At 48.5% G+C, this 19,381-nt stretch overlaps 1 protein-coding gene across 10 annotated transcripts in view; it reads right to left on the reverse strand.

Moving 5' to 3' along the window:
* STIM1 (stromal interaction molecule 1) overlaps window positions 1-19,381 on the reverse strand; it is a 111,719-nt gene that overhangs the window by 26,170 nt on the left and 66,168 nt on the right. For all 10 annotated transcript variants that reach the window (XM_081001942.1, XM_081001943.1, XM_081001938.1 and 7 more), the window contains 2 exons: window positions 10,958-11,069; window positions 9,328-9,443 (listed from right to left, as the gene is read on the reverse strand). In XM_081001942.1, coding sequence (XP_080858068.1) covers window positions 9,328-9,443; window positions 10,958-11,069 — 228 coding nt within the window. The remainder of the gene's footprint in view (window positions 1-9,327; window positions 9,444-10,957; window positions 11,070-19,381) is intronic.

The following is a 19,381-nucleotide window of genomic DNA, read 5'->3' on the forward strand; positions in this document are numbered from 1 at the left end:
CCTGCTCCTTCAGGGGAGTGAGACTCCATCCAAGGCAGGAAACTGGCCAGTAATCCACTCAGGAACTGCTCACCCACAATGCCACCAACCTGCCAGGATTCAGAATCTGACCCTCGTCCAGCCCACAACTGACTAGAAGCCCTGATCCAGGGTTTGCACAACCTTTCCTGATTAAGCTACACCCTGTGCAAATGGACCCTTGTTGCATGGCCACCTGATAATGGCTACTGTCAGTCACACCAAGTCTAGCATGGTGGGCCTTTATCACAGGGGGCGGAGCCTGGTGTGAGACAGGGCTGAAGGGTCAAGTCCTGGGCTCTCCTTTGTTTGTTTTTTTTTAAAGTAATTTTTATTAACGTTTTAAACAACAAAGAAATAAAGGAAAAACATACACAATACATATAACAAAAACACAAAGAACAAAAAAAAAACAAAAGCAAAATTCAACAATAAAAATACAAGAAACATAACAATTTAAAAACAATATCTCTGTTTCATTTCCGTTTTTTAGTTGCTTATTTTCTGGACTTCCTCATACCTCCCTCTTTTGTATTCCAATCCAAATTATTTGTCCAGCAGTTTCTTTTCCACTTTTTAATCCCAATCTTTAATTTAATAAAATATTATAATATATAACTTCAACTTCTTTAAACCTAATCCTTGGTCTTAATATCATATACCATTAAAATTTTCCCTCTTAATATCAAATTTCCAATTCTTTAAACATCTTTAATCTTAATCTTTAATCTTAGTCTATCATTAACTTTAACCTGTACAGCTGGAAACCTCTTGTTTTCAGTCCAACATCACTCTAACATTCCTTAGTTTTACAGTGTTTCTGAAGGTAGTCTTTGAATTTCTTCCAATCTTCCTCCATCAACTCTTCTCCCTGGTCACGGATTCTACCAGTCATTTCCGCCATTTCCATATAGTCCATAAGTTTCATCTGCCATTCCGTCCTGGGCTCTCCTTTGGCCTCCAATCAGCCAGCAGAGTAAATTGGAAATTCCTATCGCAGAAACGGGTAATTGGAAAGCACTCCTCACTTCACCTAAAATGGTAAGATTCCTAGGAGGCAGTTATGTAACTCCTCTGCTCGAGAGAAAGAGGAGATCAGCCTGAGAACACAAGGACTCTTCAAAGAGCTCAGAGCAATCAAACCATGGCTGGATTTGGGGATTAGAGTGGCAGGGAGCCAAAGTTTCAGGAAGGCACTGCAAACAAGGAAAGATCCATCCTTAGAAAAATGACCCCAGGGTTTTGTTTCCTTATGGTATATGAGGAAGCCTCCCACTTTCTCTGGGTTGGACGGGACAACTGGAGCTGCAATCCTCAAGCCCTTGGGTTGACTTCACTCGGCAGCAAACGCGTTACAAAGCATCCCTAAGAATGGCCAGCTTTCGCTATGATAGCCTGCACCTCGGAAGGGAGCTTCTGAGACTTGGAGAGGCCTCAAGAGAGACTCGTAAGAACCTAAGAAGAGCCTACTGGATCAGGCCAATGGTTCATCTAGTCCAGCATCCTGTTCTCACAGTGGCCAACCAGGTGCCTCTTCTGGGAAACCCACAAGCAGGATTCAAGCACAAGAGCAATGCTCTCCCTTCCTGTGGTTTCCAGCAACGGGTGTTCAGAAGCACTGCTGCCTCCATAGCTAGTAGCCATCAAGAGTCATCCATTCATTTGCCTAATCCTCTTTTAAAGCCATCTAGGTTGGTGGCCACCACGGCCTCCTGCGAGTGGCAGTTATGAGCTGCGTTAAAGAGTCCTTCCTTTCATCTGTCCGGAATCTGTCCACTTTGTTACAGAAAGCCAGGCTCACGTACTCCAAGCAAGCTAAACTTGGAAGAGCACCTGGAAAACTCATGGCTTCCTTTTGCTGTAAATCTCTGCCATCCCTCCTTTTACCATTTGCAAACTTAAAAAGTGTCGTTTTTTGTGAGGCAAATAGCAGTCGATGGGAAGCCTATGCAGCCACAGGTCCCTCTTGGGTGGAGAAGGGGAGTTTAACTCTTTCCTTGCCACAGTCCTGACAAAAACCATTTTCCCCAAAACCGATATTTGCATTTCAAGCGAAATTGCTGGTGGTGGCAAAGCAGGCTTCCTTTCTAATGGATGGCGGCTGCTTCAGCGATGGGAACCATGGAGATTGTATGGGTACCGTGTGGGGTGTAACAGCAGAAGAACAAGAATGGGTTTATGTGCTGTAACGGTCCGTAAGAGATTTATACTTTGAGGCTGGTTACGGAAGGAAGAGGCCTGCTGTCTGCTCACATGCTGAATGGAAACACTCTTGGCTGGCTTGCTGACCAGTGCTGTTTGTTTACTCTCAGAATGGTGTTTTTATGTGAGATCCGAGGGACCTTTCAACCAACATGCTCTTAGGGAGGCCAGTCCTTATTTGGATGGCTCTGGGCAGGGCTGGGTCACTGAGAACTCAGCGCAGAAGAACTTCAAGGCTCTTCTGGGTTGCTGGTTCTGACCCTCCAGTGTTGCTTCCTGGAGTATTTGGCTTGGGAGGCTTGTCTGAGCCATCAGATCTCTGGCACAATGCCCCATTTCTTCTTGTGCCACACAATGATCTGGACCGGGCAGATGAATGGGTGGCAAAATAGAAGAGCCCCACAGACTCTGCCCTGGGTCCCAAATGGACTGTGTGCCACCTCCCTGCTCCCTCCCTCCCTCCTATCCCCATCTTATTTCACTCTCTGTAATCACCCAATAATTGCTCAAGAGAGTTCCCTCTGAGTCCAGCGAAAACAAGAAGGCGTAGGGCTCAGTCCTTGAAGGGAAATGGAGCACTTCTATTTGTATTGGGTCAGTTTTCTCACGGATGAGGTCCCTGGAGCCTCATGGCCTTCCCAGAGCCCTCTTGATTGCACCAAAAAACCCTTTAACTGCTTTGCACTGAATGCTGCTTTCCGGACACAGTGGTGATGTCTGCTTTGCATCTTGGTGGTGTCTCTGGCACCTACTATGTATTTATTCTGGCACTGCTGATTGCGGGGATGGATGTTGCTTGCTGGCAGTAGCGCAAGAATCCAGACACCATGGCCTGCCTAAAAATGAGAACTAATGCATAGAATCATAGAACTGTCGGGCTGGAAGGGACCCCGAGGGTCATCTAGCCCAACCCCCTACGAGGCAGGAATCTCAGGTAAAGAATCCCTGATAGATGGTTACCCAAACTCTGCTTTAAAGCCTCCAAGGAAGGAGAGTTCCCCACCTTCGGAAGGAGTCCACTCCATGGTTGAACAGCTCTTGGAGTCAGAAAGTTCTTTGTGTTTAGTCAGAATCCCCTTTCATGTAACTTGAAGCCATGGGTCTTCTTCTCCAGAGTGGGAGAGAACAAGCTTGCTACAACTTCCATGGGGCAGGGCTTTGGATATTTGAAGATGACCATCTTGTATCCTCTCAGTCTCTAGGCTAAACATACCCAGCTACTCTAACCATTCCTCCTAAGGCTTGGTTGTCAGACCTTGGACCATCTCAGTCACCCTGCTCTACACAAATCCTTCAGCTTGTCAATATCCTCCTTCAACTGGGGTGCCTAGAACGGCAGAAGTTCTGCAGCAGGAGAAAAATGCAATCACAGCTATTGAAAGTGAGCCTGCGGTGGGGCAAGTGAGCGGCCTTGGCTTGCTTCTGCCTTGACTTGATGCCCTGTTTGTCCTTCTCAGCATCCCTCAAACCCTAATGAGTCTCCCTGGGTATCCATAAGGAAGCTTTCACTCCAGGGGAGAGCAAGGAGCATTCACAGAAGGGACAATTCCTCCTCTTCTTCTGCACTTTCCTCAGAAGGTATTGCAATACAGTCCCTGGGGACTGGATCTAATTTCGCAAAGGCATAATGGAAATGTCCTCCTTGAGAAATGCAGCCGCACAGGAACAGGTCTGGGAGAAACACCCCGCCCCCTCCACTTCTACTGAGAAGTCTGAAAAAGCCACCCTGCTTCAAATTGAATTCAGGAGGTGTTTAGGAGATGCAGGGGGCTGATAGCTGCCCCTTCGCGTTCTTATAGAGACATCGTCAAAATTGCAGGACGGTGACCCTGGGAAAAGCTGGGCGCACCAGAGTTTCAGCTCTGACATTCCTGTGCGCGGTGCCAGGAGGATATGTCCAGCTCAGGGCTTCACAATGCCAAGATTTTGCAAGTGTTTTGCACTGAGAGAGACGTCATCAGCATCTTATGCTACAGGCGAAGGAACCAGAAAGAGAGTCAGTCCTTATTACGGTGCCTCGGAAGATGGAGTTTTGCTTTCTAGACCTCTCAAATGTTTTTATTAGCAGTGAATCAAGCTCATGCACAACTACCGCCGATAGACTGTAATAACCTCTTATAAGGAGAGCCTGCTGCTGGATCAGGCCAATGGCTCATCTAGCCCAGAATCCTGTTCTCACAGTGGAAAATCAGATGCCCCAAAGGGAGAACTACAAGCAGGATTCGAACACAAGACCCCTCTCCTGTTGTTTCCAGCAACTGGTATTCAGGAGCATTGCAGTCTCTGACTGTGGAGGCAGATCAGAGCCATTGCTGCCAGAAGACATCTCCATAAATTGCCTACTTCTCTTTTAAATCCATCTAGGTTGGTGGCCATCACTGCCTCTTGTGGAAGCAAGTGCCATAGTTTACCTCTGCCCTGCATGAATAAGTCCTTTCTACATCATTGCACCCCCCTGGTGTGCACTCTAGGGGTGCAGGTTTGAACACAGGAAACGTGGATTCGAGTCCATGCTCTCCTCAAATCTCTGGGTGGCCGGGGCAAGCCAAACGCTCCAAGAAGCAACCGTGCTGCTCCTAAGTGCTGGGGAACAACTAAGAATTCTCCCTTCCTAAAATGTTTGCATTTGCTCACCTTCCAAAGGAGGGCAAGACTGATCTCTGTGGGGCTGCTGCTGCTGCTGCAAAGGAATCCTCCTGTGGCTTCCTCCACACACAGACCCCCTGTGAAGCAGCAACGCTCACCAGATATTCTCGGTCTCCTGCATTTGCAGGCACCATCAGCGCTGATTCTTCGAATGTAAAACTCTTAGGAGTTCTGATTGCCCCCCCAGTGCTGGATTAGAGCAGCGATTCCCAAATAGAGGATTGTAAAAATCATGAAGGGGGAGACTATTGATGGCTCTGCTCTGCCCTCTAAGGGGCAGGTGTGATGAGGAGGCAGCCGCAGCCCCCTTTTTTGCTAGCCTCCTCCGTGGTTAAATAAATTGCCTCCACCCCCCCTCCTCCCGCCACCTGCCTTTTGCACCACGGAGCTGTGCTTGCCGGGAGAAACCAAAGCTCCAGCGCTATGGTGACAGGGTCACACACAAACTCCGGCAGTAAACAAACACTGGGGTGCCCTTGGAGACTGAGCGCCACACAGAAGGAATTTCGGAGCAAGCAGGCACAGAGCAGGGGGGCTTGGCCCGCTCACAGGCTGCCCTGGGCTCCCCACTTTGACTTCCTGCCCTTCAACGTGAGGTTTTCTGCATTTTCCCTGCGCTTTCCAAAGCGTGCTGGGATACAGTGACCTCAGCGCCTCTCGGCGGATCTGGCCCCTTCCCACAGATCTCCAGCCAAGGCCTGTGCTTATCCTAGCGCTCACACAGACCGACGGTGCACCTGAGGTGACCCTCCCGTGGGGTGGGTTGTCGGAAGAGGGAGACTGATCCTCCTGCTCCAGCTTCCCTTCTGCCGCCAGGCCAATGAGGCACTTTCACTTCCTGGCTCCTGTCACAGGGCTCAGGAATCACACGATGCCAGGAGGAGGATGCCCAAAGGACGCTGCTGCAGCCTCCTCAGTTCCTGGCTCACTCCACAGCCTTGGCCAGTTTCTGTACATGCAGCACAGCAAGGCAAGAAGTTAAATACTAATGTGCGAAGGGCACAGTTAAACTGTGGAAGTCCCTCCCATTCAGGAGGAGGAAAGGGCTATCGATAGCTACTAGCCATGCTGGCTGTCCTCTGTCTCCACAGTCAGAGGGAGAAATGCTTCTGAATACCAGTTGCTGGAAACCACAGGAGTGTTGCGTTCGAATCCTGATCGAAGGTTCCTGTGAGAGGCATCTGCCTGGTCAGTGTAGGAACAAGATGTTGGACTAGACAGGCCTTCGGCCTGATTTAGCAGGCACTTCTTATGTTCTTGTATGGCCCCTGGCTGCCAGGCCCCTCAATAAGAATACAGTGGATGCTTGGGTTATGAACGTGATCCGTGTGGGATGCACGTTCGCAACCCGCAGCGGCGTGTCTGCGCACGCGCGGGTTGCAGTTTGGTCTTCTGCACATGAACAACCACCGAAACTCGGAAGTAACCCGTTCCAGTACTTCCGGGTTTCGGCAGTCCACAACCCGAAAAAACGTAAACTGAAGCGTCTGTAACCCGAGGTATGACTGTAGTAATTTTATTATTTGTACCCCATCTATCTAACTGGGTTGCTCTAGCCACCCTGGGAGGCTTCCAACACAATATAAAAACACAACGAGACATCAAACATTAAAAACTTCCCTATAAAGGGCTGCCTTCAGATGTCTTCTAAAGTCCCAGCCCCCACTGGGAAGAATCCCCACTTGCCTCCTGCAACCTGTCCTCCCCTATTTCAGTTACTGCCCCAGACTGAGGCTGCCCTGATGCACAAGGAAGGCCCTTGCACATGGCAGCAGGGATCCGGAGCATCGGCAGAGCTGCACGAAGGCCGTGGGTCTCCCGCAGGCGGCAAATGGCCTTTCCAAGAACTGCTAACTAATGGGACTCGGCTGATGCTGCCGCTCAGCTCATTACCAGGCAAAGGCAACCTAAACACAATGCATTGGACTGTAAATATTTAGAGTGGCCAAGATATCTGAGCCCCATAATTGCAATACTTTGATTAATCGCCTCTTCCTGATCAAAGCAAATGGGTTTCTTCACAGCCAAAGTGCCTTTCAAGCAAGCTTTCTGTTCCTTGGGAGAATAAAAGGCCTAAATTCAGATTCTTCCCAAAAGGACCCGTCTGACATAAGGATCGAAGAAAGGGCCACAGAATCACAGAAGCTTAGAGTTGGCGGGAGCTCAAGTCCAACCCCCTGCAATGCAGGAATTGCAGCTAAAGCGTCCATGAGTCGGGCCAGAGAGCAAAGATCCAGGTCTCCGGTCATTGCTGCTAGATAAAAGTAGTGATGGAAACTCCCACCCTCCACCTTGGCCCAATAAATAAACCATTTATTTGCAAACAGAATTTTTTATCCCGGAATCGGTTTCACAGGTTGAGCTCTCCTTATGCTCCCAAGCTGAGCAGGAAGATGGTGAAGCTTTGATGCCTCTCTGCCTTCAGTCACCACTATGGCCTCCCACCACTAAATCACCTTGTCACACCTTTCCCCAAAATGCTGCCGGTATCAGCAGTATGGAGAGCTTGTGGAGGGACGCCCTCCCCTTGAAAGAACCTAACAAGATCAGGCCATCTAGTCTAGCGTCCTTTCTCACAGAGGCCAAATAGATAGATGCCTGGGAGAAACCTGCAAAGCATCAGGTGTCCCAGAGAAGCATTGGTGGCACACCTGACGTTCAACCTGTGAGCCACTCACTCACCAGAGCCTGTGAGCCAAGCAGAAGGAGACGCCAGCTTCGTGCTCCCGGGTTAGATCGATTGCAGCCACTTGGAATCCCACAAGGGAAAAACAGCACTTAAGAATGATAAATAAATCATCCACTTTCCTCTTCAACCACCTCTCTCCTAGAGTACTTGCAGGCCCTGAGGGTTTCCACACCATTTATATGGCCAGTTTAGATTTATTCCCTTTTCAACCAGAAGTTGAAGCAGTCCAGAACCAGCAACACAAACACTTCTCTGTACGAACATCCCGACTCAACCCTAAGTTGCTTTGCTGCTGCCTAACAATACTGCCCCCTTAGCTCCTCATCTTGCCAATCCAAGCATGGGGGCCCAAGGTGGGTGCGTGGGTGGTTTCAGGCAGCCAAAAAGGAAAAAGGTCCAGGAAATGCAGGCATGCAAATTAATCTACCTGTCTGTCTAAGAGATTCCGAATATTCTGGTTACAGATTTCTGTTTTGTCTTGGATGCTGAAGCCACATTTCTTTGGATTTCCCCCTTCCTTGTTCCAAGAAGAGAGTTTGGATTTGATATCCCACTTTATCATTACCCGAAGGAGTCTCAAAGCAGCTAACATTCTCCTTTCCCTTCCTCCCCCACAACAAACACTCTGTGGGGTGAGTGGGGCTGAGAGACTTCAGAGAAGTGTGACTGGCCCAAGGTCACACAGCAGCTGCATGTGGAGGAGCGGGGAAGTGAACCCGGTTCACCAGATTACGAGTCCACCGCTCTGAACCACTACACCACACAGAGGCAAGGCTGGGCCACAACCACTTAAATGCCAAACCGACAAAGTAAATTCTATGCCACAAATTACCTAAAGGCAGTCCAAGTGTCAAAACCCAACTTCCAAATCACTCTGGCAAATTTTCAGGAAAGGGGGATTTCTTCTCAACTACAGGCAGCCTGCAAACTCTCTCCTCCATTCCATCCAGGCATCAAGTCCGAAAAAGAAGAAAACTAGAACTAGTGTATAGAATCGTAGAGTCTATTCCAACCCCCTGCACTGCAGGAATCTCAGCTAAAGCATCCCTGACAGACAGCCATCCAAACTCTGCTTTAAAAACCCCCAATGAAGATGAGTCCACCACCTTCCAAGGAAGTCCCTTCCCCTGTTGAATGGCTCATAGCAAAAACTTATGCCAGTGTATTGGAAGAAGCAAAGATCACCCGTGTCGAAGTAATGATTCTTCAACATCAACTTCGTTGGACTGGTCATGTTGTGCGGATGCCTGATGATCGTCTCCCAAAGTAACTACTCTATTCCAAACTTAAAAATTGAAAGCGTAATGCTGGTGGTCAACAAAAGAAGTTTAAAGTCTCCCTCAAGGCAAATCTAAAAAAAGTACTATAAACACCAACAACTGGGAAACACTGGCCTGCGAGCGCTCCAGTTGGAGAACAGCCTTTACCAAGGGTGTGGCTTTGGAGATGCTCAAACTCAGGACAAAAGGGAGAAATGTGCTAAGAGGAAGGCACACTTGGCAACCCTCACCGTGATCAATTCCCACCCAGAAACCTATGTCTCCACTGTGGAAGGACGTGTGGATCCAGAATTGGCCTTATGGACTCACTGTTAAAACCATGTTTATGGAAGACAATCTTACTCTGCTACAAGGGATCACCGAAGAAGACAAGGAGTCCTTGCAGCTTCCTGAGTGCCTAGCGGAAGTACCCCAGAGGTGTTCCCCATCTACACATGTCAGCTGACACACTACACCCACATACAGTCACGTGACCACAAGAACGTCACTCACAGAGAGGCGGCCCAAAGAGCACCGTGTCCAGGGCCTTGAGCTGCAGCTTCTGCCTGTGGCTCCTGTCAGTCATCTTCAGGACAGTTCCTGTCATGGTGGCGTTGGTGATTGCCAACCTGCGGGGAAGAGGGAGGCGGAGGAGGTGGTCACATCTGAAGGGCATTTGGAGCAAAAAACACAGCTTGGCCAGGTAGCCCCTCAGGCAAGCTCTGCGAGGACCGGCAGGCAGGTAGGAGATTAACAGGCAGCTTCCTGGTCGTTCACAAGGATATTTTGCACCAGCTATTCTCATTTCATAAAGCAGGAAAGCTTCCTTTGCTGGGATATCGTCTCTGCTTTGCAGAGAACACCTCTCGCTAAACCCAGGGAGCTAGTTGTTAGCCCCCACAAATGTGTGAGAAGGAGAAAGTGGCCAGATAGATAAGTTTTATTTTTTTATAATTTTATTTATTGCATTTATTGCAATACTTCCCTTATTATGTTATGCCTTTTTGTGTTTTGATATTGTAAAGCACCCTGTGAATCTCTGATAATAAATAATAATAAATAATGTGGCATTTTTGGGATGCGGGTGGCATTGTGGGTTAAACCACAGAGCCTAGGACTTGCTGATCAGAAGGTCGGCGGTTCAAATCCCTGCGACGGGGTGAGCTCCCGTTGCTCGGTCCCTGCTCCTGCCAACCTAGCAGTTCGAAAGCACGTCAAAGTGCAAGTAGATAAATAGTTACCGCTCTGGCGGGAAGGTAAACAGCGTTTCCGTGCACTGCTCTGATTTCTCCAGAAGCGGCTTAGTCATGCTTTTTTTTTTTTTTTTTTATAAGAATTTTTATTGGTTTTACAGAATAATTTTAAACAATACAAACAAATAAAAAAAGACATACAAACATGTAAAATTTCGTAACCTTTTTTTCATGTCCCTCTCTTCTCGGACTCCCCCAAACCTCCCCTTCCTACATCCCAATTTCCAAAATTTATTTCAGCAAATTCTAATTAATTTTATCAAATATATTTTTTCTTATTCTTTTCTTCAACTTAATCTTATGTCACTGTAATCTCCTTTTCTTTCTCCAAACCTCGACATTTTAACATTCCTCAATTTTATAATAGTTCTTAAGGTAAATTTTAAATTTCTTCCAATCTTCTTCCGCCGTCTCTTTCCCCTGCTCACGGATTCTGCCGGTCATCTCAGCCAGCGGCTTAGTCATGCTGGCCACATGACCCGGAAGCTGGATGCCGGCTCCCTCGGCCAATAAAGCAAGATTACCGCCGCAACCCCAGAGTCGGCCATGACTGGACCTAATGGTCAGGGGTCCCTTTACCTTTACCTTTTTATGTGGCATTTATATCCCACCTGTGGGGTAGAGGTTAGTCTGAGAGGCAGTGGATGTCCCGCCCCCCAGGTCACCCCAGTGAATTTCATGGCTCAGCAGGGATTTGAACCCTGGTCTCCCAGGTCATAGTCCAACATTCCAACAACTACTCCACAGCTGGCCCACCGACACTATACGCCGAAAGCAGGTTTGAAACTGACTTTGCCAAGCTACTGGGGATCTCCGAGCAGCGCTATCACAAAACCCTGGGAAGCCACAGGCCAAAACCCAGCTTCCTTTTTTGCACCCCCGGAACTGACCTTGGCATGGCATGCCCAGAGAGCTGCAGCTTCCTGAAGGTCTCTTCGTACTGTGGCAGCTCCACGTAGGTGATGAGCCACTGCACCACCTCATCGACGGTCCAGTTGTACACTGAAAGAAAGGTGGGAGAGGGCAAGTCAGTGGCTGAACGAACCAGCAGCCGGTCTTCAGGCCCCACCATCTCAGCTCACGTCTCCAGGCCTCCCACCTCTCTCCTGTCACTGTCTGGCTCATCCATCTAGCTTTATTGTGTTTCTGGTGCCACGGGATGCCCCCAAACCTCTCTGAACCAACAGGAAGATGCAGAGAGGAACATAATTTCAGAAAATGCTGGCAAAGGCTGGGCCAATTGCAGGCTCTACAGTAAATCCTATGAGAAGGGGCTAAAGGGACAGGGGACAGGGGGGGAAAGGTCAGAGAATGTACAGAAGGATGTCAGACCAAGGCAGGGCAATGTAGCAGAGCGGGAAGAGTGTTGGATCCGGGCCTGAGAGACCAGGGTTCAAATCCCTGCTCAGCCATAATCGCGGGCAATTGGCTAACTTGACGATAAAGTTCAGTCTCACACCAAACCATGCAGTCATCTGTATGTCTGCAGAGAACAGCTGAACCAATAAACAGGCTTTTCCCATTTTGTTTTTTAGTATGGCAATGTCATTGGTCCACTTATTTGGGCAAAATTAGAAGAAGCCCTTATTCCTCCTTCAAGGAGGAGACAAGGAGGAAAGATTCAACATGACAAAAAACAGACTGCTCCTCTCCTCCTGCCCCTGACAGCTCAGGAGTGTCAAGACACCCAAGAGAAGCAGATGTGGAAATCAGTTCTTAAAAAGCTGCTGTGAGCTGGGAAGGAGCAGGAGGGTGGTGGCAGAGAGAGACAGAGAGAAAGGCAGTGTGGGCGGATAAAGAAATTTAGGATGCAGCAGCTAAGCATCTGACAACGTCCACCCCCCCCCCCCCGAAAGGGAATATGGGATCTCTGCCTGAAGCCATGGGACTCTGGGACCTGCTCTCACCAACAGTAGGGAAGGAGTCAGGACCTCTGTGCAAACTGTGCTTTTATTTATTCATATCTGGAAAATTTACACGCCGCTTGGTTGTAGTAAGCCTCAAAGCGGTTTACAAGAAGATAAAGCAATAAAATCAATAAACATTTGCAACGTATGTGTAATGGTTCTAGGGGTTGCTCGTGCGTAAGCCGGTGCTTATCTCCCCGGCTGGGTGCAAACACCTGGCTGGCTTGCCTAAGTGAACCTTTTCTGTCCGGACAGCCACTCACCCATGGCTGACTCAATCGCTGGCAGAATCTGTCAGTGGGCGTTTCTTAAACTTCTTCCAGCAAAGAAGCTCTTTGACGCCTAGTCTCCTCCTACTCTCTCTGCGCGAAAGCCTTCTGCACAAGGAGGGTGTGGGCAGCGGAGGACCCCTACTCTCCCCGCTGGTCCCCGGCAAGAAGTCATGGGACCACCTTGCCGCTTCCCCCATCTGCTCCCCCCTTCTCCACTGGTGCTACGCTGATTCTCTTCCCCAGAAGATGGGCTGCTCCTCCCGATCCCTGGACGCTCTCTGGAATCCCTCTGGCTTTTGCTCTCTCCCTCCGGCACTTATGGCAGTTCCCTGACAGTATGGAAGTTAAAATATGAAAATAGATTAAAAATCCACCTCAACTTTCTGAGCATCTGGCTGGGCTTGTTTAAATAAAAACAGTGATATCAATAGGCAGGGAGTTCCAAAGTGTAAGGGCTGCCACACTAAACGATCAAGCTCTTACAAATGTGAGCTACAGGTCAGGACTACAGAACTACTATCACCAACATGATTTATATTCCTCCTTCCCCCAAAAGAGCTTAAGGTGGTGTACACAGTTGTCCTTCCCGTTTTATCCTCAGGACAACCCTGTGAGGTAGGCCAGGCTGAGAGGGGGTGGTTGGCCTAAGGTCATCCAGGGAGCTTCATGGCTAAGCCACCATTTGAACCCTGGTCTCTCCCAGGTCTTCCTAGTCCAACACTCTCTAACACAGCCACGCTGGCTCTCTTGAGAACTTCATCCAAAAGCAAATACTGAGGGGTCAAAGCTACTGGGACCAGTTTGGAAAGATAAAATACAGCTATATTAAGGTTTCAATCATCAACAAAATGGAACCTGGTAAGTAGATGGCAGGGGGCACTCTTGACAGACGGCTTGTTCAAGTCTGTCCACATATAAATTGGGGTGCACGTGTGAAAGACAGAGCCGTGCAGGTGCCCGTAACAGTACCATGTCTTTGTAGAGAACGGCTTATTTTTAAAAAAATTGCTTCAAGTCAAAAGCAAGGCTGCCACAGTGGTTCTCACTTCTCTGGAGGAGGTTCATTAGGAAGTCCGAAGTGCAGAAAAACCCTTAAGAGCCTGAATCCGACAGATGTGTGGCATTTCAGTGTAAAAAAAGTGGTTCCCTAAGTGTGGGGAACTGGAAAATGGGGTGCTGGAGGTGTAAATTACTTTGAAACATGCTGGGATCCCGGGATCAAGCTCATCAACAGTTGCTGAATGAATTGAACTAAACAGTTTTAATTGGGTTTGAATGCATTTGCAATTCATTGTACTGTTCTGAATCTGATTCTGATATTATCTTCCGCAGAGGGTTGTGCAAACTGCTACTGGCACACGCAGAGCCTCCCTTTCAGTGCAACATCATTCACTGCCCTTTCACAAATGCTCAGTTCTATATGCTGGCAGTGGAGCAATTCCCCTCTGAGGAAAGGTCTGGGACTCTGCAGAAAAGGCAAGGAAGAGGCGACATGCTTGAAGTTTACACCATTATGCACAGAAAGTACATAGAGAAAAGCCTTTCTCTCTCTCTCTCTCTCTCTCTCTCTCTCTCTCATAGAACTTGTGGGCATCCAATGAAGCTGAATGCTGGGAAGAAGCCCTTCCTCACGCAGCAGAGTTAGACTGTGGAACTCCCTCCCACAGGAAGCAGCGATGGCCACCAACTTAGATGGCTTAATGGGACAGATTCGTGGAGGAGAGGGCTATCGATGGCTCCTAGCCAGGCTGGCTCTGCTCTGCCTCCACAGCTGGAAGAAAAAATACTCCTGAATACCAGTTGCTGGAAACCACAGGAGGGGAGAAAGTGCTCTTGCGCTCCAGTCCTGCTTGCAGGTTCCACAGGCATCTGGTTGGCCCCTGTGAGAAGACGATGGTGGACTAGAGGCTGGACTAGGCAATAGACTTGAAGGCAGGATTTACATAAACATCCACATTATTAGCATCAGAAAATGTCTGGAAGATAGTGAAATAAGATGATGTATTTAAATTTATTTTTATGTTTTTAAGGTTTGATGTTATGTTATTAATAACTTTTTCTGTTGAGAGATAGCAAAGCGGGTGAAAATAGAAACAAACCAGAAATGCAAGTTGGGGGCAGTCGTGGAGGGGAGGGAGGGAGGAATATATAGCAAACGTTAAGAATTTGAGATGTATGTAATGAACGAAAATGAAAAATGAAAATTTATTTTTATTTTTAAAAAGGATGCTGGACTAGATGGACCATCGGCTTGCTCCAAAGGCTCTCCTCCTTCTGTTCCTCTGCTCCATTCAGCCCTACAGGACTCCAGAGCGCTCACTCCGCCAAGCTCCTCGGAGGAGAGAAGAAGCCTGCAGCCGGCATGTGGGCAGAGGCACTGCAGCCAAGCCTCCCCTTTGTTTGTTCAGACAATTTTGGAGGCAGACGCAGGTGGGCGGGCAAGGAAGAGCCTGGCAAACAGCCAGAGCCTGGCAGCAGCATGGGGTGGAAGGGCTTGGCTGGGTGGCTGGGGATGGCTGGTCGCTTCTTGCTTGCTAGCTTAGTCTGGGGAGGGGGCTGCCACAGAAATTTAAATCCAGCCGGGGGTGGGCGTGTTGTGCAACATGATAGGAGCGGCTTTAATAAGGCAAAATAACTGCTATGGGGAAACTGCCCTCAGCCGAATAAGGCTTGCACCTCAGAGTACATGCAGAGAGACAGGGCGTAGCAGGGAGCATGTGAACGCCAGTCTCCTCTGACCAGAAGAGGCGGTTTAAAATGCTGAGAAGGGGTGGATGAACTTTCCTTCAAGGAGGAAGATGACCTATCCATGTGAGAGACAAGCTTGTCCCTGTGCATCTACATACTTCCGTAAGCGTAATTGTATTTTATTGTTATTTTGTTATTGTTGTATTCCTCTGCTTTCAAAAATGTTTTATTGTGTCCTTTTTCCTTTTCTTTCTTTCCTTACTTTCATAGAATCATAGAATTGTGGATTTGGAAGGGACCACGAGGGTCGTCTGGTCCACACCCCCCACCAAGTGCAGGGACTTTTCACCCAATGAATCTTTGTTCAGATAAAACTAACGGTGGGCTGGACCTTTTTGAAATGCAGGACCAAGCGGTGGACAACTGCTCTTTCTCAAACACAGTGGACCTTTGCTTGCTTAAATGCTGAGCAACCCATGATGTTGGAATGCCCTAAACAACTTCTGAGTAGGCCTAGTCTAGAGTTGTCCAAACCCTGGGAGGAGTCTAGTCAACTTGCCTGGGATGCTGAGAGGGGCAGGACCCCCCACTGGGGATCCTGAGAAGGAGGAAAGGGGCCATCTCTGCAGGTTGACACCATGACTAGGATTTCCTGGAGTGCGCTTTGGAAACGAGTGGCAATAGAGACACCTCCCAGGCCATCGCCCCTTCAGGCACTAACAAAGTCCAACCCCCTACAAGGCAGGAATCACAGCTAAAGCATCCGTGACAGATGGCCATCTAACCTCTGCTTAAAAATCTCCAAGGAAGGAGAGTCCACCATCTCCCAAGGGAGTCCGCTCCACTGCCAAACAGCTCTTACTCTCAGGAAGTTCTTCCTAATCTCCTTCCTTGCAATTTGAATCTATAGGTTTGGGTCCAACCCTCTGAAGCAGCAGAAAACTAGCTTGCTTCGTGCTGATAAATATTGACTGCTTTTCTACCAATGGTTTTAGGGACGTGGGTGGCGCTGTGGTCTAAAGCACTGAACCTAGGGCTTGCCAATCGGAAGGTCTGCGGTTCGAATCCCCATGACGGGGTGAGCTCCCGTTGCTCGGTCCCAACTCCTGCCAACCTAGCAGTTCGAAAGCACATCAAAGTGCAAGTACAGTGGTACCTCGGGTTACATACGCTTCAGGTTACAGATGCTTCAGGTTACACACTCCGCTAACCCAGAAATAGTACCTCGGGTTAAGAACTTTGCTTCGATGAGAACAGAAATCATGCTCCGGCGGCGCGGCAGCAGCAGGAGGCCCCGTTAGCTAAAGTGGTGCTTCAGGTTAAGAACAGTTTCAGGTTAAGAGTGGACCTCCGGAACGAATTAAGTATTTAACCTGAGGTACCACTGTAGATAAATAGGCACCGCTCCAGCGGGAAGGTAAACGGCATTTCCATGCGCTGCTCTGGTTTGCCAGAAGCGGCTTAGTCATGCTGGCCACATGACCCGGAAAAACTGTCTGCAGACAAACACTCGCTCCCTCCGCTACTAAAGTGAGATGAGCGCGCAACCCCAGAGTCGTCCGTGACTGGACCTAACGGTCAGGGGTATCTTTACCTTTACTACCAATGGTTACAGGTGAGGAGATAAGAGCATCCCCTGCCCTCAGACAGCACAGCACAGCAGCTCCAGCGACTGTGCTGTTGGACTCTGCCTCCCTTCCGAGAAGATGCCTTAAACGGCTCAGGACCGCAATACCTCAAGGACCGCCTTTTCCCATATGAACCTACCCAGTCCCCGAGATCATCTTCTCAGGCCCTCCTTCGTGTGCCTCCTCCTCAAGAGGTTCAGAGGGTGGCAACACGAGGACGGGCCTTCTTTGCAATGGCTCCCCTTCTGTGGAATGCTCTCCCCTGGGAAGTTCACCTGGCGCCTTCATTATACACCTTTAGGCGCCAGGCAAAAACGTTCCTTTTTAACCAGGCCTTTGGCTGATCTTATTGACATCCAACACCCTTTTAAAATATGGCTTTTGGAGGGGGGGTATTGGGTAATTGCTTTTGCTTTGATTTTATATGTTGTGGTTTTGTTGTGGACCGCCCTGAGACCTCCGGGTATAGGGCGGTGAATAAGTTGAACAAATAATAATAATAATAATAATAAAAATAAAATAATGCCTCCGCTCTGACTTGCAGCGGAGGATCTAGCCAGCTTCACAACGAGGACACAGGATCTGGCAGCAAAGCTCTCAGACTGCAAGCCGAACTTTTCTGCTGGGGGAAAAACCTGACAAGTACATGAAGATTAGAATGGGTAGCAGCCAGGGGAGATTAACAAGGCCATAAAGGCAGCAAGAAGTATCAGCATCGGGGAAGTGTTTGCTGAGTGTGGCAGGCAAAGGAGCTGCGGCCTTATCTGGAGGCACTCAACACCCTCTGCACGACTGCGGCACTTCGGGAGAGCAAAGAGCGCTGCAAGTCTTCTGCTCTCACTGCCGCCTTGTCTAGGATGCTTTGGTGCTGGAGAGCGGATAGGACTCTGAAGAACGCAAGAGGCACCTGCAGGATCAGCCCAGTAGCCCATCTAGGCCAGCATCCTGCTCTGAGAGCCAGTGTGGTGTAGTGGTTAAGAGCGGTAGTCTCATAATCTGGGGAACCGGGTTTGAGTCTCCGCTCCTCCACATGCAGCTGCTGGGTGACCTTGGGCCAGTCACACTTCTTTGAAGTCTCTCAGCCCCACTCACCTCACAGAGTGTTTGTTGTGGGGGAGGAAGGGAAAGGAGAATGTTAGCCGCTTTGAGACTCCTTAAAGGGAGTGAAAGGCGGGATATCAAATCCAAACTCTTCTTCTTCTTCTTCTTCTCACAGCGGCCAACCAGATGCCTGTGTGAAACCCACAAGCAGGATTTGAGCACGAGAGCCCTCTCCCCTCCTGCAGTTTCTGGCAACTGGTATTCAGAAGTATTTCTGCCTCTGATTGTGGAGGCAGAGCATAGCCAACCTGGCTAGCAGCCATCAAAGGCCCTCTGCTCCCCCATGAATTTGTGAGAATTCCTGCTCCGTGATTGCAGTTATCACATGATGGTGTTATGTTTTTGACTCCACAGAGTCGGATGTTTGTGTTACTGTGTTCCGTGAAGTGGGACTATTGTCCTTTGCTCTTTTTCTCTTTGCTATCTGACGCTAGAGATAGAGGGAGCCATGTTGAAGTACTCCATGTGTCTTTATATGTAAATAAAGTAGATTAGCCAAAATGCTGAGTTGCTGAGGTCTGTCGCACAAGCTGCGAAGACTCTGCGGATCCCTAAGTGTGCCGGTGTCTGTTGGCATCGGTCGCTGTGATGTTCGGGCTGAAGAAAGCTTATGAAGCTCCTGAACGATCTTGACCAGAAGGGAGGGAACATGCCAGTCGGGCATGTGTCTCTGCCAAGGTCCTACTCGAGTGAAGGCTGAACTCCTGACAGAATTTGCCCGATCCTCTTTTATGACCATCCAAGTCAGTGGCCATCCCTGCCTCCTGTGGGAGGGAGTTCCACAGTCTGACTAGTTGCTGTGTGAAGGAGGACTTTATTTTATCTGCCATGGGTCTTCCAACACTCAGCTTCCTTGAAGCATCCTGCGCCTCTCAGCAGGGCAGTGGAACAGGAGTGTGACCCCCGCATGTCTCCTGAAATGCCTTAACCGTTTACATTCCCCATGCCTTGCAACTGAACATCTGTGGTGGGACTGTCCGTTAGTTAATGAATTCTGGAAACAGATTGGTATAGAAATATCGGGAATTGTGGGTAGGAAGGTGGAAATATCTAAATTAATGGTTCTTATTAGCCTGAATAGCACCGAGTTAGAAACCAAAGAGGAATATAAATGGGTAAAATTGATGGTAATTGCAGCCAGACAGGTTATAGCGAGTAATTGGAAAGAGCTAGGGGTGAACCAATGGAGGAAAAAACTGAAAAATATTATAATTTTAGAATATCTAACTGTGAAGATACATAAAATGAAAGGGTTTAAGGTCAGTGAGAAGGAGGAGGATTAGAAGATATTGAATTATTTGGGTAGGTTTGAACAATTTGGGGCAATTAAAACGTTAAAAGTTAAACCTTGTGGAGGGAGGAGTGTTAGTGTATATAGAATTGTACATATGGTTGATTTGAATATGTTATTATTGATTATGTATACCCAATGTATCAGCTGCCTGGGGTTTCACAGTTTGTGCTTTGGTTGTTGGTAAAAATTTAAAAAAAATTGTGGAAAACAAGATTAAACATACAGGATTAAACACACTAGTATTTAATCCAGGCTCCTAATATTCCAAAATAGTCTCAGACGTGCCGCAGCCCTTCCCACTCACGCCCAGTGCCTCCTGTGACTCACTACTGAACCTCGCTCATTCTTTATCGCCACAGGAAAGGAGGGCAGTGTGGGGAGGGGAGAGAGGCAAAGAGATAATTCCCCCATTTATTATATTTTT

Source organism: Podarcis pityusensis, assembly GCF_964106645.2.
Source record: "Podarcis pityusensis genome assembly, chromosome: 4".
Lineage (NCBI taxonomy): Eukaryota > Metazoa > Chordata > Lepidosauria > Squamata > Lacertidae > Podarcis > Podarcis pityusensis.